A 19604-nucleotide genomic window follows, 5' to 3' on the forward strand; every position below is an offset into this window, starting at 1 on the left:
AAGCATAAAGATAGACAATTTTCCCTGTGTCTTTGAGTCTTCATTTCTGAAGCCTCCCATGTTGTGTAGAACTTTGATTAAATAAATTTGTTATGCTTTTCTCTTATTAACCTGTCTTTTGTTATAGGAGTGTTAGCTGTGACCCTTATTATGACGGGTGAGGGAAAGTATCGCACCTTTCTGGCCCTGCATTAGTTTCTGGGTGATTAATATAAAATTAATCAATGGGAATTAAGAGATCTTCCTACTTCTGCTAACCCTCCCATTCATTATAGGTGGGGTTAAAAAAAAAAAAAGCATTGAAAATCATAATTTTGGTGACCTACCAACACAGAATTAGAGTTTTGCTTTCTAATCAAAACAGTGAATCGCGGGACTGAAAACAAATTCATTGTGTTTTACTCTGTTTTAGTCTGTTGGATGAGCTCCCTGAGTCAGTGCTAAAATGGGCTCCTTCTGGAAGCAGTTGCTGTAAGTCAAATGATAATTTCTACCTTCTTTTATGATTTACAGGTCACCACATTCGTCATTCTTATTTTGTAGCTTTTGCTTAACCTGCCCACTCCTATTCCCATCAGGGTAGGAGGAATCTCTTCAGGGTTGCAGATAGGTTGCTAGAGAACAGAATGTTTATTTAGATTATCTTTGACATTAGAACATAAGAACCCTATAAGAAAATAATTAGGTAGAGTTCTAGGCTATGCTGATTGCATTTAAAAAATATATATATTTGAGAATCATGCACAGGTTAAATAGTCAATTGTATCTGGTGTTTATAGAGTTAAGACTGTTTTTCTTCCTTAATATATGGTTGAAAGAAGATAAAGTTGACCTAAGGAAAGACTATTTTCAATCAGTAATTTAAAAAAACAAATCATTAAACACTTGAGTGCTATTTAGACCTGGGTTATGCTGTGACTGAATTGCCAGCAAAAATTTTTTGATTAGCAAGGTCATATGATTTTGGGATTTGGAGGTATATTTCATAAATGGTTTTCTCTTTCAAGTTAGTATAGAACTTTTTGGAATTCTTTAATTGATAATGTTATCAGTATAAAATAGTCAACTAGGAATTACCCAACTTCCTGTCATTTGTATATGTATGCCTGACACATTATTCAGCACTAATTTGACAATTGAGTTAGATTGCTTATAGAAAAAAAGCCAGCTCCTGCTGTCAGGCTTGCTTTTGCTCAGAGACAAATAAGCAGAGTGAATGTTGTTTTCTATTTGCATTGGGCAATCTCAAAGTTAGTTTTTAGCTGACTTCTGAAAGTAGATATGTACACTGACCCTCTCTAGCTAAGGTCAAAGAGCATCAGTTTCTATCTGAGAGTTGAAAAGTAGAGTTAAGTCATCTTAAATTTATATTCACAGCCCTTCTTTGACTAGAAACCAGAACTTCATTTGGATAGGAAATAAAAGAAGAAGAAATAAGTTCTATTTCCCACATCCATTTAGGAAGTACCATAAGTCTGTCCCCATGTGACTCTTTTGCTTTCCCCTTTCTGTTGTACTTTTCTTCTGATGGAGGCCACCAAACAAGGGAGATCCTTATTTGGAGAGATGGGTTGAAAGATGACAGTTTTGCTTTTGTACCTACATTAAATAACTTGGTCAAAATGACAGTATTGCTTTTTGTCTCATACTGTTACTGGCATTCTTACCAAGTCTATAGTTTATGTTTTAATCAGTGGGACAGAAAGAGAAGGAGATGAGCAGATGCCATTTGTTGTTTTAATTATATATCTCCCTTACCTTTCTTGTCCCTCGTATACAAAAGATAACTGTTCAATTTAGGATTAGGAAAAAAAACCTGATTCCCTGGATTGTACAAGATAAATGATTGTGGACCATTGTATATTGTGTTATTCTTCTGTTGTTAGAGATGAGTTAAGACTTGAGTTAGATGAGAAATTTGGTTGGGAAAGACACCAAGTTCTCCTTTCTCAGTACAAATCATTTATTTGACTCTGTACAATTATAAAATGCATATTTCTATTTCTAAAGCACAAAATATTGAAACTTTAATATTAAGTGATAATCTCTTAAATTAAGAAGTTGTGCTTAGGAAAAGCACACCATGAAAATTAAAGGAACTGATTTATAAAAGATTTATTACTAAGGCATTTTATGAAATAAAACAGCCAAGAAGTTTGCAGCATGCATGTCCAACTCAGAGTAATAATAGTTTCAAAAGTTTCGAGGCTGGGTGCGGTGACTCATGCCTGTAATCCCAGCACTTTGGGAGGCCAAGCCAGGAGGATTGCTTGAGGCCTGGAGTTCAAGACCAGCCTGAACAAGAGTGAGACCCCATCTCAGCAAAAAAATAGGAAAATTAGCCAGGAGTGGTGGCATGCACCTCTAGTCTCAGCTGTTTGGGAGTCTGAGGCAGGAGGATCACTTGAGCCCAGGAGTTTAAGGTTGCAGTGAGCTATAATGGCACCACTGCACTCTAGCCTGGATGACAGAGTGAGACTCTGTGAGTCTCAAGAAGAAAGAAAAAAAAAGTATCTCTTGAAATCATAATAATGATACTTAATATTTCCCTGGCTTAAAAAGTAGATGATTCAAGAATATCATAATTTCATCCTACTCAAAGCATTTTGTTTTATAGCTCTGGAAAGATGCTAGTAAATTTAAAAATGTAGTTAATATAATAAATCCAGATCTTGAAAGGGTAACATTTAAATCAGTACTACATTGTAATAGTCTAAGATTCAGGTTTATAATAATAAATTTATGAAGCGGGTGGTTCTTTTTATTTTCTCCCTTTCCTACCTCACTGATACCTCATTTTTCCAAACCCCAGTCCCATGAAGGCTTTGCAGCACAGCTGCTATCAGTTGGTGGAATGCCAGGAGTTTTCTATTGTCTTGTAACAGTGATTTGTTCCCAACATAGTCACCTCTCTTCTCCATTTGGGACATTCTGGTAAATGGAATTGTAATATATACATAACTTGGCGTACCACTCTTCAAAGGACCAAACAACAATATTTATGTTAAAATGGTAGTGAATGTTATTTTTTTAGTCATTTTAGTCATCCTTTTAGGAATTGGATGCTCCCCCAAGGAGCTCCAGGAAACATCAGTTATAAATGTGGTGATAAAGCAATAGCAGTTGCTAGTTAACAGAGATGTGGTTGACTAAATGCTGGATAACAGAATTTTATATATCTCATAAATTAGAGAGGAAAATAGTAGGTTGCATAATTGCTATAATGTCCAGGAAAAAAAAAAAAAAAAGCCCAGAGACAAGAGTTCTCATATTAACCACATTAGCTTCATGGTCCTGGAACATAACATAGCTCTTGACTCAGTGTTGTAAAATGGTTACTCTAACTTTAATAGGGAGAAAGGAATGATGACTATTCCTTTTGGAAGTTTTCCCTATAGGGAGTGAAAGCCAGTGCCTCTGAAATTCTGCTCTTGAGTGGAGGTAGACCTGGAGGGAAAGTGAAGGATTAGGAAATCACTTCTGCCAACCCATGAAGCTTCCCAGATTTTTTCCACTATGGGATATAATAAACAACTAAGTGAGAAAATAAGAGGTACTTGTATTTGGGTCAGTATTAAGTTTTAGAAGGGTAAAGGCATATCTAAACACATCTGTGAACAAATGAAAACATGCCAGTTTTTAAACAGTGTTTAGTATTATCACTACTTCTATCCCAGTATTAGATTGTTGTACCTCCGCCTGAAACAAAAATGCAAACTACGAACATTTTAATGCAGCTATGTTTGTAACTTTTGGTTACTAATTCTACTTGTATTTAAAAGTTGGTAGTTCATAACCTTTTTTGAAGAAGTGAGATTACTATGTAATTCTAGGGAAACATTTCTTTATGTTAGAGAAAAAAATAAAAGGTGGCAACTCCTTACTCTACTGGTCTAAAATGGAGAAGACTGCTGTGAATGTGCCAGGCTAGCTGGGTATTGAGGGAGGTTTCATGCAATCTAAAATCAATCACAGTTAGCAATATGGAATTCAAGGTCATTTCTAAATAATACTATTATAATTCCCAAATCAAAGCCTTAATTAAAATTTGCAATAATTTTTTTTCTTTGAAGTAAGGAGCTTTATAATAAGTAACATTTGTTTTTAACTGATTTTTTTAAAATTCAACATAAAAAGTATGAAGCATGTATAGTCTATTATATTATTTATGTAGTCCTTACTAGCACCTTATAAATCAAAATCACTAACTATAATTATTAAAATTTGCTTCTCTCATAAGATTAGTGAATTGTAAACATATCAAAAGATATGTAAAAGAGTTACCTGTTTGTCCCATCTTGTTAAATCTGTAGGTCAGTATACTTTAGTCACTTTTGAATATCATTTAAAAAGTTCTTTTCATTCGTTTGCTTTTAGTTTCTTCAGGATGTGTGTGTGTGTGTAAATGTGTAAGAGAAAAAGGTTTTGAGATTATTGGAATCCTAACAATTTTTGCCAATTATGAATGAAATGTAAAATTTTTAATATTTCACAGGTGAAATAGCCCAATTCTTGGAAAGTGCTTATCGTTTAGCATATGATGAAAAGCCAAACTATCAAGTACTCAAGAAAATTCTGAACCCAGGTGCAATACCTTTAGGACCACTGGAGTTTTCCACTAAAGGACAGAGCATAAATGTACATGCTCCAAACAATCAAAAAGTAAGTAACGTGATCCCTGGGATCATTTGATTATTTACTTCTGTGATGCTTTTCTATTAAATGAAGTTATTTTAGGTCTCAAAATGAATCTGACAACTAAATTTTTTATCCTTATATGTAATTCCTATTTCCCCTAATTCAGCACCAAGAAAGTTTATTGAAAGTTCTTTTGACCTATCATCTCTTAGAGAAAAATAGTCATAGAGCTATGACTAGAGTAAGCTTAAAGGCTAATGCAACTTTATTCATAAAGGCCTTTATTTGCTTCTTTTTTTCAGTTCTCTTTAGGTATTGTCGTCTGTTTTTGCCTACCAGTTTGGCCATGATTTGATGGTGATAATAGTCTTAGATTTAACCAGATTATTTTTATGCACTGATATTTCAATCTACAGAAACAATTCTTTAGGAAAAAAAGAGCTATCATTTTTTTAAAGTTACACCTCCTCCTTTACTCTGCTGTCTTCCAACAAACTCCCTCACACTGACTGAAAAACAAAAAGAGAGGAATCAGAACTTAAAACAATACAAAAGAATTAGAACTTCAAACATTTTTAAGAGGGTGGCAGAAACCTGAGACTGCTGTTAGCAACATCACTGGACAGGCAACTAACTGTCTGTTTCTTCCTTGACGCTGTCCATATGCAAAAAAAAGTGTGGAGGGCATTTTTTCCCTGGTACGTGTACAATAAGGTAGGGTCAGGATGCCATTCATTTTTAATATTCTTTATGAACTTTGGATCATCACAAGTGTTCATGAGCCAAGAATGCAGGATGCAAACTAATGTGACTGATAGGCTGCTAGATGAATGGTGAGTCAAGTATCAGTGCACAGATGGTTCTGATTTGCTGAATTTTGTAGCTGCTGCAACTGAAGACATAAAATATCCTTCTAGTCATAAATTAGCTCTTTGGAAGCAAAACCTTGGCACCAGAGCTTTACAACCTTCAATTAGTAGGAAAAGAAGTATTTGAATGACTGTGGTATTGACATCTGTAGGCCTGCATAGTAATCATTCCTAATAGAAGAGAATATCTGTTTGAGGAGGTTTTGCATGGCTAATTAACTACCAGTGAGAATATGTAATTTTTTCATGATCTCCTGATTGTCACCTTTCTCTCATGATACAATTACATTTTATTGTAGTAAGTGCCTCACAAACCAATTGTCAGCACTATTTACGTATTGCAGAAGGCAGAACAAAAGTTCATGTTTAATAAAAAGCCACTGGATTTTGATCTTGGTAATTACTAGACTTATTTTAACAGTTTTATTGACTTTTGTGTTTTTATCACTTTTGCGACAAAACAAAGAGCCATTTCCTTGACATAGTATTTCCCATGCAATAATGGTCACCACTTAATCTACACTAACTTAAGTAGTTTTTTTTCCTTTTTTGTAATTCTTCGGTTTCATAAACTTAATTGAAATATAAAAGAAGCCATTTTAAAAACTGATAGCTATATCCTCTGATATAAAATTCTAATTATTATCCACCAGAATTTTCAGTTTCATCAAATTCAAAGGGTGTTGGTTGTGAAACTTTTTATATGCAGAGAACACGACATAAAACATTTTTTCCAATGAGCCTCCATCAAAAATATTCCTTTTGATTAGAGCATTTTGATTATGAGTAAAAAGAAAACACTTAAGAATAATATGGCTTCTTAAGACTTTAGTTAATTTCTGTTAACAATGTGATCAGCTTGGCTATATAGACAGATAATTTGGGGATATATATCACAGCAGATCGATATTTATTAATGACTTTATTTCTCTAATATTTTTAAGTGCACAAATATATTTAATAATGATAATATAAAATATTAGCTCACTATATATGGGCTAAACTTGAAGTATCTTAATTTTTATTTATAATATTACAGATTTTATAATGCTACAAAAACAAAACCTGAAAATGTTCAAAGCAAAGTATGACAGTATAAACTGTCAACTCAATTCCCTTAAATGATGCAAGTATAAGATTATTTCCACAAGAGATTGCTTCCATAACAAAAATTATTCCAGAATGAATAATCAACCACATGCCTCCACATTTCTCTCTTTTTAGTCACAGACAGAATCCCCTTGTTACTAACTAAAAACATTTCTTGTTACTGTATACATGGATCACTTTAGTTATTTAATAGACTAGTGAGTGAACTCTGGACTGGTACTTTAAGTGGACAATGATACTTAAAAAGGAGCCATTGGACCAGAGAAGGTATACACATATAGAAAAAAAATGCTTCCAGTATTCAAAGGGGAAAAAGTCACAAATGTTTAAAATTTTTAAATGTTATTTTGGGCTCATTATAAGTGAAACTTATACTGAGGAAAATTTAGTATTCTTAAGAAAAATATGTTTTGGTTAGGTATTAGAAAGTAACACATCACCATAAAAATCTCAGCAACTTTACATCATCTTTTTGCAAAAGAAAAAGGTATTTTTCCAATTCTGGATTTTACTATGCATCATAAATTGCTCCCTGTAAACTGAGTCTTCCTCTTGATGTCCCCTTCTTATTACGGTGCTTGAATCCATGTTGTAATAGTGTAGACACCTGGCATAATGAGCCCACCCATCTTTCTTAAATGCCTTTTGTGTAGGCAGAGGAGTAGCTGTGTTCAAGCTAGCCTACATTTCAGGCAGTAAAAGTTTATTCCTTTATTCACCCTAAATCTGAGGTTACTACGGCAAATCCAGTGGTGAATGTATTACTATTGGTAGTAGTAATATTTGTATAGAATTTAACAGTTTACAAAATTCTTTCCTGAATTTTAATTCTCAAAATAATTCCGTGAACTTCTCTTCATGTTTATTTTCTCCATCTGAAGAAGGAAAGTAGAATACAGGTTCCAATTAGAAGCACATTTTTGGTTTATTAATTTTAAGAGTCCAAAAATATTCTTGATTTTATAGAACAGTGTGAAGTTCCAATGGAAAATTAAATAAAAACTACCTCATTTGAATAGCTTCTTTCTTGAAAATGACACATTTGGATAGTAATGTCCTTCTATTTGATTATGTGGGATGTCTGGGGTATTTCCTTTACTTACTCTTATATCTCTGAGAAAAAGAAACTTTCACAGTGTTCGCAATTAAGAATTAAACTTTATCATCCTACGTCACTCTTACCATTGTAAAAGTTTCCCTAGAAGTAGAAATTTTCCATAAATTAGATATCATTTTGTTTGTCAGCTACGAGTGTCCATGGCACTATAACCTAACCATTCAGCCAACTAACGGCAGATCTAGGAGGCATAATCTTCTCCAGGAAGTCTCACAGAGGACTGAAGATATTGTACCAAATTTTGTTTATACCTAGAGGTTTCCAGGACAAAAAAAACCCGTTCTATCTAGAGTTCATAACATATAGGAGGCACTAAAAATCTCAATAATATCTTAACTAAAAATAGAACTACCATATGATCCAAAAATCCCACTTCTGGGTATATATCCAAGGGAAACGAAATCAGGATGTCAAAGAGATATTTGTACCCCGTTGTTCATTGCAGCATTATTCACAATAGGCAAGATATAGAAACAACCCAACCTACGTGTCTGTTGGGTGAATGGATAAAGAAAATGTGAAGTGTACAGATGCGCACGTGCGCGCGCACACACACACACACACACACACACACACACACACACAAACACACACGATGGAATATTATTCAGCCATAAAAAGAAGGAAATCCTGCTATTTGCAACAACATGAATGAATCTGGAGGACTTTCTACTAAGTGAAATAAGCCAGACACAGAAAGACAAATACTGTATAATCTTCCTTATATGTGGAATCTAAAAAAGTTGAACTCATAGGAAGCAGAGAGTAGAACAGTAGTTGCCAGGGGATGAGAGTTGGGGGAAATGGGGAGATGTTAGTCAAAGTGTTACCAGCCTCCATTTGGAGGTTTTTCCAAGTTCTTGGTGTTTGTGGGGAAAAGAATTTCAGGATGCACTATGTAAGCCAAGCAAGTGACAGTTTTTATTTAAAACGAAAGTATACTCTCAGGGAGGAAAGTGGGCAAGCTCAAAAGAGAGCAGCTGCACTGAAAGCAAGTGGTTTTAGATCTTTTGAAGTCTTACTAATTGAGGGGAGGAATATTCAAGGCCAAGGGTTTGGCTTTTACTAAGAATGTGGGTAGTAATTCCAAGAATTGGGTTCCCTCCCATTTTCGTACTTTATATGGTTGTCTTGGAACTGTCAGGGTGATTTCAAGGGTGAAGAAATTTTAACACTACAATGTAAATGATATTGTAATTAGCCAAAGTTCATGTAAGGTGGCAGAGATAGCTGAGGAGCTAGTCAAAGCCAGCTTTTGCCTGCAGTTAGCAACCCCTCTAGTTAGCTTCTGCTGAAGAGTTGTTTATTTTAACACCTGCACCGATCTGCAAGTCCCTGCATCTGGTCTCAGCCCTGTCTCCTAGTTTTCTACTCTAACAAAAGGGTACAAACTTTCAGTTATAAGATAAATAAGTTCTGGAGATCTAATGTACAGCATAGGGACTATGGTTAAGAATACTGTATTGTATTCTTGAAATCTGCTAAGAGAAGAGAGTAGATTTTGTGTGTTCTTACCACATACCAAAAAATGGTGACTATGTGAGGTGATGAATATTTTGATTAACTTGATTGTGGTGATCATTTTACAGTGTATACATATATCAAAACATCATGTTGTACACCTTAAATATATACAATTTATATTTGTCAATTATATCTCAATAAAGCTGGAGAGAAAAGATCTCAACTAATCGTTTATGACATAGAACAGATTTTCACAATGATTGACAAGCCAGTGTCTTAGTAGGATTGAACTGTGCAACAACCTGGGGAAAGCTTTTGTTTCACACTAATGATGTGATGTACATTTATTACCAGGATGACTTCAGTGGAAGAGTGCCTCAGATAATGGTTACACGTCAATTTTCCCAGTAGTTTGGGAGGGTTGAGTGGTGGAAATAAAGAGTCCCTGCATGATTAGGAAACATTTCCAATTTGCAGGTTACTGAAAGGCAGTAGTTTTGCCATCCTTAGATAAGCTGGGATCCTAGAGGAGGGGCAAATAAAGAATGATGTTGTGACAACTTAGACCTAGCCACAAAACACCGGCATGTTTTAAAGAGAAGGAGTGAACACACTTGGCAATAGAAGCTAAAAATTGAGAGACTACCAATTAAGGCTCTGCTTGCCCAGCCAATGTAATTCATTCTCTGTTTTGGCACTGGCTACTCCATTATTTCCCCTTGTGCTGTTCCTATATTCTGCCCCCTATTTAACCCATGAAAAAAGGTGATGGCACTACAGCTGCTGTAAACATGAAGCTGCTGAACAAATACTTCACATAAGGACCTTCACTGTAGCTTTCAATGTTCCAACTGTATTGTGGGATCTGCCCTTCTATTTCCCTGTCTACTTCAAGGTTATTGAGAGTCAGTCATCCCCTAGATATCACCATGGTGTGAAAAAGAAACATTAGAGAGAGCAAGCTTGTTGTAGAACTTAACCTCTGATACTGGTACATGATATCAGATGGCATGAACTGTTAATCATCTTGCTCAAAGGTTAAACTACCTGCACCAAAAAGTAAGCAACATCACAAGCTCCTTTTATACATTCACATTAATTAGGCTCACTTTAATGATAGAAAACTAAGATTTTAATTAATAAGAATTTAAACTACAAAGATGTACTGGATCCACTCCCAGCAAAGGTTAATAATGAATTCATGTGCAGTTTTAAAATGTGACAATTTTCTGTAAAAATGCCGTTTTCAGTAAGCAAGTTATCTTTAGAGATAATTTCTAAAGAGTGCATAACAGTGACACTAATTTTAATTGGTCTTGTCCCATTGATGAGAAAGGGTCTGGATCTTGCCAACTACTATGTTTTTTTCTATAACGTCCATTTGCTGCTTTCCTCTGTATTTCTTTCTTTTTTAAAGGTTGGCCAGTTTAGAATTTTCAAGAGTCTGGACATGAATGCATTTTTATAAAAAAGTGTCAAAAGTTTTCCATTATGCATTATTACTTTCTGTACCAACAGGTTGATTCACAAAAGGCTGCAACAAAGCAAGTCAATCAGATGCAAAATAGGTTAACGGAAAAAAAAGTCCACAGTGAGAGAAGTGCTGAGTCCTGTGCAACAGGGAGGAAAGTGCAAAAGGAGGAGAAGCTCACTGGACTGATGAACAATGAAGCAACTCAGGTGAGAGGGGCTGCTGGGTTTTTTCCCCCTTAATGTTACATTAGAATATGCCCTTTGGGAAGAAAGACATCTTATTTTCTCCTGAGGACCAAGGTTGTATGGTTTTGTTAAATGAGAAGGGACAGAACATCCTATCCTGCTGATAAAATCAAAGCAGCCGACACCAGTTATCACGGAAACAGAACAGCAGTGGGCACATTGGCGTACAGATCTGATTTCTTTATTTATCCTAAGAATGTAATGAAGTTCACTTAAATTTCTTATGCTATCTATGATCCATTAGGGACTCTTAACATATTGTATACTTTTACATTTGTTCCTCAAGTCTAACCCTTATAATTAATGTAAGTGAAGTGTTTCCCTGTCAATATGGTTGTATTTTAAAATGATGTGTTTTTTACATCATTCAGTCGTTTGGGTGGTTAGTGACTCACCTTTAGCAGATGACTCATTCAGGCAAAAGCAAAAGCCCTTCCTAATCTAACCTTTTTTGACAAGAAGGAGAAGCATACAATGCATTTATATCTGTAGTGGAAAAATATTTAATTTTGTCAAAATGTCCAACATTTTATATGATTTATACGCTAGCATTTTCCCCAAATGATTTGAAGTAGTTTACAGTATGAAACAGGATAATTTAATACCCCACCTTGTATACCCTACCCCCAAGAAAAATTGATATATCAGGCAGCTGGGATGTTAATCACTAAACCGAGCACTGAATTTGGCTCTGAACTTCTTGGCAGCCAAGGCAAAAATTAAAAGCATAGTAGTTATACATTCCTCATCCAACCAGCAAGCATACGAGTTTATCCAGAGAGAGATATGCTTTTTTTTAGTATTATTAGGACTCTTTTACATTTATTCAGTATAAAATAGTAGCATTATTTGTTGGTTTATTTTAAATTTATGTAAAGGAGTCTATTTCAAATGGGTATATTTTATAGTTCCCATTTATAGAATTAAAGACAAATATTGCTTGGTGATACAGTTTAAGATTCTAAATCCAATTGAGAGATTCTTTCTCAACTCTTACTGTGCACCAGAATTACCTGATGTACAGAGGTAGGGAGGTATTATAAAAATACCGATGCCCAGGTTTCAAGCAAAAAATGGATTTATTTTGGCTGAGGTGGAAAGGGGATATGGATGTTTAGAAAGTCCAGAAAGTCCTTTATTTCTTTCCCCAATCAGCCCCCTTCCCCTGGAGGCAACCACTGTTCCGACATTCTGATTTTCATCACTAGGTTACTTCTGCCTCTTCTAGAATTTCATAATACATGCGGTCATACAGTATGCATTCTTCTGTGTCTAGCTTCTTCCACTCAGCTTGTTTTTATTTATTTATTTGTTTTTGAGATTTATCTGCATTCATGCATGTATCAGTGAGTTGTTCTTCATGATTCACATGTCCATTCTCCTGTTAATGGAGCAACCTGGGTTGCTCCTGTGTTCTGGCCACCAGGAATATAGTTGCTGTGAACATTCTGGCACAAATCCTTCTATAGGCATGTTTCATTTCTACTGAGACATGGAATTGTTGGGTCATAGGGCAGCTGACATATAGTTCTTGAAAATGACTCCCACCAGTAATATACAAGAATTCTGGCCATTCCACTTCCTCCTCAATATTTGGTGTTATCAGTCTTTTTAATTTTAACTATTCAAACATGTGCACTAGTAACTTATTATGGTTCCAATACTCATTTACCTCATGTCTAATAATCTTGAGCACTTTTGCATGTGTTTACTAGTCATTCATATATCTTCTCTTATAAAGTGTCTTTTCAAGTGTTCTGACCAATTTTATTTGAATATTTGTCTTTACTGTAAAGCTGTAGAAGTCCTTTATATATTCCATGTAAAACCCTCCTGTCAGATATCTTCTCCTAGTGCATGGACTGCCTATTCATTTACTTCATAAGTGTCTTCACATGAGTAGAAGCTTTTTATATTATTCATTACTTTTATTGGAAGTTTATCAGTTTTTTTTTCTTTAATAGTTTTTTTTTTTTTTTTTGGTAAGGAAACCTAAGAAATCTTTGCCTACCTCAAAGTCACAAAGTTCTTTTGCTATATATTCTTATAGAACGCTTATAGTTTTAGCTTTCATTGCTGAGTCTATGAGACTTCTCAAATCAATTTTTGTGTACGGTGTGAGGTAGGGGTTGAGGTTCCTTCTTTTCCATATAGCTAGCCAGTTCTATATAGCTTTATATTGCAGCATCATTTGTTGAAAAGACTTTCCTTTTCCTAATTGAGTTTCCTTAGAGCCTTTTTCAAAAGTCAGATAGCCATATAAGCATGGCCTATTTCTAGACTCTATTTTCTTCTATTCTGTTTGTTTCTTCTTACACCAACACTACACTGAAATTACTGTAGCTTTACAGTAAGTTTTGAAATTAAAAGTATAAGTCCTTCAGTCCTTTTCTTTTAAAAATGCCTTGGCCATTTTACATCCTGGTCTCCTCCATAAGATTTAAGAACCAGCTTGTCAATTTCCACCAAAAAAAGCATAGTGGACCTTGGATTGGTAGTATATTCAGTGTAAAGATCAAATTAGGGAGAACTGGAATCCCAGCAATGTTGTGTCCTCCAGTGCATGAACCTGGTACTTCTCTCCATTTATGTAGGTAGTCTTTAATTTCTCTCAACAATGTTTTATAGTTTTTAGTGTAGACATCTTATACATCTTCCATTAAAATTATCTCTAAATGTTTTTTGATCCTATTATTAATGTTTTAAAATTTCATATTCTAGTTATTTGTTGCTAGTAGATAGAAATATAATTGATTTTGTATACTGACATTGTGTCTTGGACCTTCCTAAATTCACTTATTAGTTCTAGGAAGTTTGTTTTTCAATAGATTCTTAGGATTTTCTACATAGGTAATCATGTTGTTTGTGAATCAAGACAGTTTTACCTCTTCCTTTCCAACATGTATGCCTTTCATTTTTGTTGTATTACACCTGCTAACATTTCTCATACTACATTGAATAGAAGTTGTGAGAGTGGCCTTCCTTGCCTTGTTCCTGATCTTAGGGAGAAAGCAGTTATTCTTTTACCATTAAGTTAGCCGTGGGTTTTTCCTAAATGTTCTTTATCAGGCTAAGGTAATGTTGTCATATTTGTTGAAAAATGAATTCAAGTCATCAATGAGCATTAAATGCTTTTTTGAGATCTGTTGAGATGTTCATATTTTTTCTCCTTTACTAGTGTGAAAAATTACATAAATATTTGAATGTCAAATTAACCTTTTATATCTAGGATGAACCCCATTTAGTCATGATATGTTATTCTGAATTCAGTTTGCTGAATTCCAACTCAAATCCTGCTGAATGTTAATTCCATGAAGGATTTTTATATCTATGTTGAAGAGAGATATTGGTTTGTAATTTTCTTTTCTCACAACATCCTTGTATGGTTGTTTTCAGGGTCATTATGAGTTGGAAGTGTTCCCTCTGTTTTCAGAAAATGTTTTGTAAGATCTGTCTTTCTTAAACGTTGGATAGAATTTAGCAAGAAAACCATCTGGGCAGAGAGTTTTGTGGGGAAAAGTTTTAATTATGAATTTACTTTCTGTAACAGATGAAGTGATCATTAGGTTTCTTTTTCTTCTTGTGTCAGTTTTGGTAATTTGTGTTCTTTAAAGAATTTGTCCCTCTCGTTTAAGTTGTTAAATTTATCAACACTGAGTTAGGATATTCTCTTATGATCTCTTTAAGATCTCACATATCTGTGCTAATGTCCCTTCTTTCATTCCCGATAATGGTAACTTTTGGTTTCTTTCTTTCTTTTTTTTTTTTTTTTTTTGATAGTCTAGGTAAAGTCTTATTGTTTTCATTAACCTTCTCAAGGACTTTCCTTTTTTTTAATCCACTGTTGTTTTCTGTTTCACTAATTCTTTATCATATCCTTCCTTTTATACTTATTTTGGGTTTAGTTTATTCTTTCAGGCTTTGTAAGGTGAAAGCTTAAATCATTGATGTTAAGCCTTTTTTCTTTTATAAAATATATAGTTAAAGCTATACATTTTTAATCTGTGCTTTAGCTGTATTCCACAAATTTTGATATGTTGTGTTTTCATTATTGTTTAGTTGAATATATTTTCTAATTTCCCTTGACTTATTCTTTGAGCCATGGATTGTTTAGAATTATGTTATTTAATTCCTAAATATTTTTGAGATTTGCTTGGTATCTTTTTGTTATTCATTTCCAATCTAGTTTTGGTGTCATCAGAACATATTCTCTATTATTCCAGTCCTTTGAAATTCATTGAAACTTGTTTTATCCCTCAGCAGAAGGCTAGTTTGGTGAGTGTTCCTTGTGTACTTATAAAGAATTGTGTATTTTGAAGCTTGGGGTATACTGGTGTTTAAATGTTAATTAGGTTAAATTGATAGTGTTGTTCAAGTCTTCTGTATCTTCATGTTTTTGTTTTATCCTTTTGTTTCCTATTTAATAACAAAAGAATGTTAAAATATCAACTGTAATTGTAAATTTGTCCATTTCTCCCTTAGTTCTATAAGTTTTTACTCAGTGGATTTTGATGTGTGTTATTAGATGAGTACAGATTTAGGACTGATGTTTTCTTGGTAACTGTCCTGTTTATGAAACATTTTTCTTTCTATCTGTTTGGTACTCTTTGTCTTGAATTCTACTTTAATTTTTAATAATTCCAACCTTCCTATGATTAGTATTTACATGTTGTATCCTTTTCTATTTAATCCATCTGTCTTTGTATCTATATGTATTTTTGTAAATAGTATATAGTTGTCTCACTGTTTGATAAAATCTGACAAACACTACCTTTTCATTGATTCATTTACATTTAATATAATTATTGATATAGTTGAGTTTAATCTATCATTTTGCTATTTGCTTCCTATTGTTCCATTTGTTGTTTGTCACATTTTACCTCTTTTCTGCTTTATTTTGCACTGAGAATTTCTATTTTCTTGGCTTTTTAAACCATACTTCTGTGGATTTATTGTTTCTATAGTGGTTACTAGAGAGCAGGGGGTCAGCTCTATGGCCTATAGGCCAAATTCAGCCAACCACCTATTTTTGTTTTGTTAAAATACTAAGGAGGTAAAATGTTTTTGTTACATGGATACCTTGTATAATACTTAAGTCCAGGCTTTTAATGTGCCCAGCACTATAGTAGTGTTCATTATACCTGATAGTTTTGACCCCTCATCCCCCTCCAACCCCACTTCTTGGTTTCCATCATCCTTTATATCTCTTTATGCGCACATGTACCCATCATTTAGCTCCCCATTATTAGTGAGTACATGTGGTGTTTGTTTTTCCATTCCTGAGATACATCACCTTAGGATAATGGAATCCAGTTCTCTTCAAGTTGCTGCCAATGATATTATTTCATTCCTTTCTCTGGCTGAGTAGTATTCCATGGTATGTGTATGTATAATATACACACACCACATTTTCTTTATCCACTCATAAACTGATGGGCACTTAGGTTGATTCCACATCTTTTCAACTGTGAATTATGCTGCGATAAACATTTGGGTGCAGGTGTCTTTTTAATAAAATGACTTCTTTTCCTTTGGGTAGATACACAGTAGTGAGACTGCTGGAATGAATGATAAGTTTACATTTATTTCTTTGAAAAATCTCCATATTGTTTTCCATAGAGGTTGTGTTAATTTGCAGTTTCACCAACGGTGTATAAGCATTACTTTCTTTTTGCATCCATGCCAGCATCTACTGGTTTTTGTGTTTTTAATAATGATCATTCTGACAGAGGTGGGGTGGTGTTTCATTGTGGTTTTAATTTGCATTTCCCTGATGATTATGGAAGTTTAACATGTTTTCATATATTTGTTAGTTATTTGTCTATCAGATGTATAGTTTGCAAATATTTTCTCCAATTCTGTAGGTTGCCTACTTAACTCTGTTGATTACATCCTTTGCTGTGCAGAAGCTTTTTAATATAATTAAGTCCCATTTATTTATTTTTGTTATTGCTGTATCTGCCTTTGGGCTCTTAGTCATAAATTCTTTTCCTGGGTCAATGTCTGTAAGAGTTTTTCCTACCTTTTCTTCTAGGATTTTTATGGTTTCATGCCTTACATTTAAGTCTTTTACCATCAGTTTTAATGTCTTTTATCAGTTGTAATGTTTCCTTTTTTATTTCTGATTGAACTTACTTGAGTTCTTTCTCTTCTATTTCTGGTTAATGTGGCTAGTGGTCTACTGATTTTATCTTTTCAAAGAATCAACTTTTTCTTTCATTGATTCTTTGTATTGTTTTTTTAGTTTCCATTTCATTTAGTTCTGCTCTGACCTTTGTTACTTCTTTTCTTCTGTCCCATGTGCTGATGAGAATTCTACAGTTTTTGGGTAGAATGTTCTGTAAATGTTTATTAGGTCCATTTATTCTAGAGTCTCATTTAAGCCCAGTGTTTCTTTATTGATTTTCTGTCCAGTTTTGTCAGTGGGGTGTTTAAGTCCCCAGCAATTATGATGCTATTGTTTATTTCTTTGCTTAGATCTAGTAGAATTTGCTTTATAAATCTGGGGGGTTCATATGTATTTAGGATTGTTATTTCTTCTTGTCAAATAATGACTGTCTTTGTCTTTTTTTTTAATCATTGTTGATTAAAAGTCTCTTTTATGTGACATAAGAATGGCTACACCTGCTCACTTTTGGTTTCTGTTTGTGTGGAGTATGTTTTTCCATCCCTTTGTCTTGAGTCTGTGCAAATCCTTGTGAGTTAGATGTGCTTATTAGAGATAGCATATACATGGCTTATGTTTTTTCATCCATTCAGTTTCTTTTAAGTGGGGCATTAAGACCATTTGCCCTCAGTGTTAGTATTGATACGTGGGATACTGTTCTGTTCATCATGTTGGATGATAGATACCTTGTTTTGTTTTCCCTCTTTTGCTATTGTTTTGTAAGATCTTTGAGCTTTAGCTTTCATATGTTTTTACACTGGTATCTATTATGCTGTTTCATGCATAATACAGTTTGGAATATTTCCTGTAGGGCTGGCCTAGTATTGACAAATTCCTTTAGTGTTTGCTTGTCTGGAAAAGTCTTTATTTCTTCATCATTTATGAACCTTAGTTTTGCAGGATACAGAATTTTTGGCTGGCAGTTGTTCTGTAAAAGACAAATAAAAATGAGCCCTCAGTCCCTTCTGGCTTGTAAGGTCTCTGCTAAAAAATCTGCTGATAGACTGATGGGTTTTCCTTTGTAGGTTAATTGTTGCTTTTGTCTTGCAGCTTGGTAGAATTTTCTCATACAGTTTGACTTTGGTCATGTTCATGACTGTGTGTCTCAGAGATGTCCTGTTTGCTGTGAATCTTCCTGGTGTTCAATGACCATCTCTGAGAGATTGTTCATTCTTCTTTCTACATCTTTGACTGACTGGGTTAGTTTGAAAGCCTTGTCTTCAGGCTCTGAGATTGTTTCTTCTGTTTGGTCTAGCCTGTTGTCGAAGTTTTCTGCTATATTTTGAAGTTCCCTAAATGACTCTTCATTTCTTTGAGTTCTGTTATATTCTTTCTTATGTTGTCTAGCACTTTAGCGACTTTTTCATTTTTTTTATTGATGTCTTGAAATATTTTTTTTCTTCTTTGTGTTGGGTTTCAACTGTCTCTTCAATGTCACTCATCTTATTTACCATCCATATTCTGAATTCCATTTGTGACATTTTGACAATTTCCTTTTCATTGGAGTCTATTGCTGTAGATCTATTGTGATCCTTTAAGAGTGTCAAACTGTTTTTGGTTTTTTTTTTTTTTTTTTATATGCTGCCAGAGTTCTTTGGCTGGTTTCATTTCATCTGAAACCTCTTCTTTCAGCTCAGGGCAGATAGGTTTCCAGCACACCTGTTCTTTGCTGAGAACTCGCCTACTTAGTGAGAAGGAGAGGTCCATAGATTGCACTTTCGTGACCTATTTCGGGAGACTGACTTGGCATTGGAAGGGTGGATGCACTGAGAGCCTGTAATGCAGCTGTTCTGCGTTGTCCCATTCCCCTGTGATTGTCACAGTCCAAATCGGTGCTGGGTGAACTCTGAGCACAGTGGTTTCTTATTCTCCAGGCTCCTATTGAAAATGCAGGCAGGGGCTGGGCAAGTCCTGCTCCATGGAGGCTAGCATTGTGGGATATTGTTCAGCCTGGGTCTCCCCGCAGCTGTGGCAGTGGCAGCTTGCCAAGGCTATCTAAGCAGTGATCTTGGGTGTCAGGGCTGCAGGCGTTTGCTCCACCTGGGTCCAGGTGCGATCGTGGCTTGTGACTACAAGGTACCTAAGAAAGCATTGGGCCAAGGGGTTGATTCCCACCAGGCAGTGGGTGGGAACCCCCAGGGTGGGGCTGTAGGGACCAGCAGCACTGGAGACTCAATGGCAAGGGCTGCAGGGCCTGGTGGCAGGGAGCCTCAGGGGTAGGGCTGCAGGGCCCGGTAGCAGCAGCACAAGAGCCTCCAGAGGGGCATGGGGACAGGCCTCTGGGCACCTGGGGCTCTCCTCCTGCCCATAATCCACTGAGGCAGTCACCATGGGGCCTCTCAGGTGGTGTCTGTAGTGTCCGTTCTGCCCCTCTCCCATGTGCGGGGGAGGGGTGCTCAGCACCCTGTCATGGGCAAGCGAGAACATCTGCTCTCTCTGCTCCCTCCCCGGCCTGGCCAGGGTGATGCAAAGTTGCGCAGCAAAGCCGAGCCCGGTGTAGACCAGGCACTCTGGACCTGAG

At 35.2% G+C, this 19604-nt stretch overlaps 1 protein-coding gene across 4 annotated transcripts in view; it reads left to right on the forward strand.

Annotated features, from left to right (window-relative positions):
• VRK2 (VRK serine/threonine kinase 2) overlaps positions 1–19604 on the forward strand; it is a 99252-nt gene that overhangs the window by 67587 nt on the left and 12061 nt on the right. For all 4 annotated transcript variants that reach the window (XM_045549656.1, XM_045549658.1, XM_045549655.1 and 1 more), the window contains 3 exons: positions 413–471; positions 4496–4662; positions 10717–10878. In XM_045549656.1, the coding sequence (XP_045405612.1) occupies positions 413–471; positions 4496–4662; positions 10717–10878 (388 nt within the window). The remainder of the gene's footprint in view (positions 1–412; positions 472–4495; positions 4663–10716; positions 10879–19604) is intronic.

Source organism: Lemur catta, chromosome 4 (genome assembly GCF_020740605.2).
Source record: "Lemur catta isolate mLemCat1 chromosome 4, mLemCat1.pri, whole genome shotgun sequence".
Classification (NCBI taxonomy): Eukaryota; Metazoa; Chordata; class Mammalia; order Primates; family Lemuridae; genus Lemur; species Lemur catta.